Genomic DNA, 1,292 nt, shown 5'->3' on the forward strand with positions numbered 1-1,292 from the left:
ATCATATCAATAATAATCATCATGACCATCCAAATATCACTCTTTCCAATAAAATTCAACCAAGTAATAGTTGAAGAATATTCATTCGAAAAATCCAGCACCGAATTAAATTCCTTCTCACCCTGTGCAGTCTCCATATATAATGCTCTATGAACAAGTACTCCAATCATGATCTTTTCCATCAAACTCGACAAGACGAAAAGTCCAAACAAGAGATTGACCCAGAGTGCTCTCTTATCAAATCTCCAAAATAATTTAACAAAGGCCACAACTATAAACAAGGCTACTCCTTGATACATTATATGATGATACCTTCCTTCTTCTCCCATTTGATGAAGTAAACTCCAAACCTTCTCCGATGACATCCATCCCCATCCAAATCTCGTTCCCAACGTTAAATGTATCCACGATGATTCATATATTTGTACATAATGATAGAAAGCATATGGAAGGGAGAGAATTAAACCAAGAAACCAATAAAACAAGGAATTTGATCTTAAATTGGTTAAAATTGATTTCTTATTGTTGTATTTTACATATCCACTCGATGATGATGATGATGTAGCCGAGAATAATTTATTGGATGATGCAAAAGTTGAAGTGGAAGGCAAGGTTGTCGGTAACATTTGTAATTCGAATATTTTTTAAATCAAAAAAAATAATAATATAAAATATTATTTTTTATTCCGTGATGAAAATCAAATTAGGAAAGGGGAATAATTTCCATCATTTCAAAGAAAAAAAAAAGCGCCAACTAAGCAAAATAATTATTGGCTTTGAAAAAGTCCGGCTAAAAGTGATACAAGAATACTCATAGATTAGTTGAATCCAATCATCATCATGATCAGTTTATTTATTGCTGCCTTGTTCGGATCAAATAGCAGAAATTTAGATAAAACTTCCAATCAACAATTATTTGGCTATGAACAACAACAACAACAACCAGTAAATCATCATCATCCTCCTCATCAACAACAACAGCCTCCACAACAACCACAACAACAATATTATGTAAATAATCCGCAGCCTCTACCACCAAATTATCAACCTTCAATTCCGCCACCCAATCATAGAAATTCAATCATTAGTAATAATAATAATATTAATAATAATATTAATTATCATCTACAACAACAACCAGTAAATCAACAGCCTCCTCCTTCTTCTACCTCTAATTCCTTCAAAGTTAATAATAATAATTATCCTAATGTAATAACAACAACATATCCGCCACAACAACAACAAGCAAATACTACTGGTTATCCACAATCACAAATTGTAGATCACAATCA

The 1,292-nt window shown here is 32.0% G+C and overlaps 1 protein-coding gene across 1 annotated transcript in view; it reads left to right on the forward strand.

Moving 5' to 3' along the window:
- Positions 1–294, forward strand: part of NAEGRDRAFT_74101 (uncharacterized protein) — a gene marked incomplete at both ends in the record, with an annotated part of 1,287 nt that extends 993 nt beyond the window's left edge. The window contains one exon of the mRNA XM_002670747.1: positions 196–294. Coding sequence (XP_002670793.1) covers positions 196–294 — 99 coding nt within the window. The remainder of the gene's footprint in view (positions 1–195) is intronic.
- Positions 295–1,292: the final 998 nt, after the last annotated feature.

The sequence above is a fragment of the Naegleria gruberi genome, assembly GCF_000004985.1.
Source record: "Naegleria gruberi genomic scaffold NAEGRscaffold_67, whole genome shotgun sequence".
NCBI lineage: Eukaryota > Heterolobosea > Eutetramitea > Acrasida > Naegleriidae > Naegleria > Naegleria gruberi.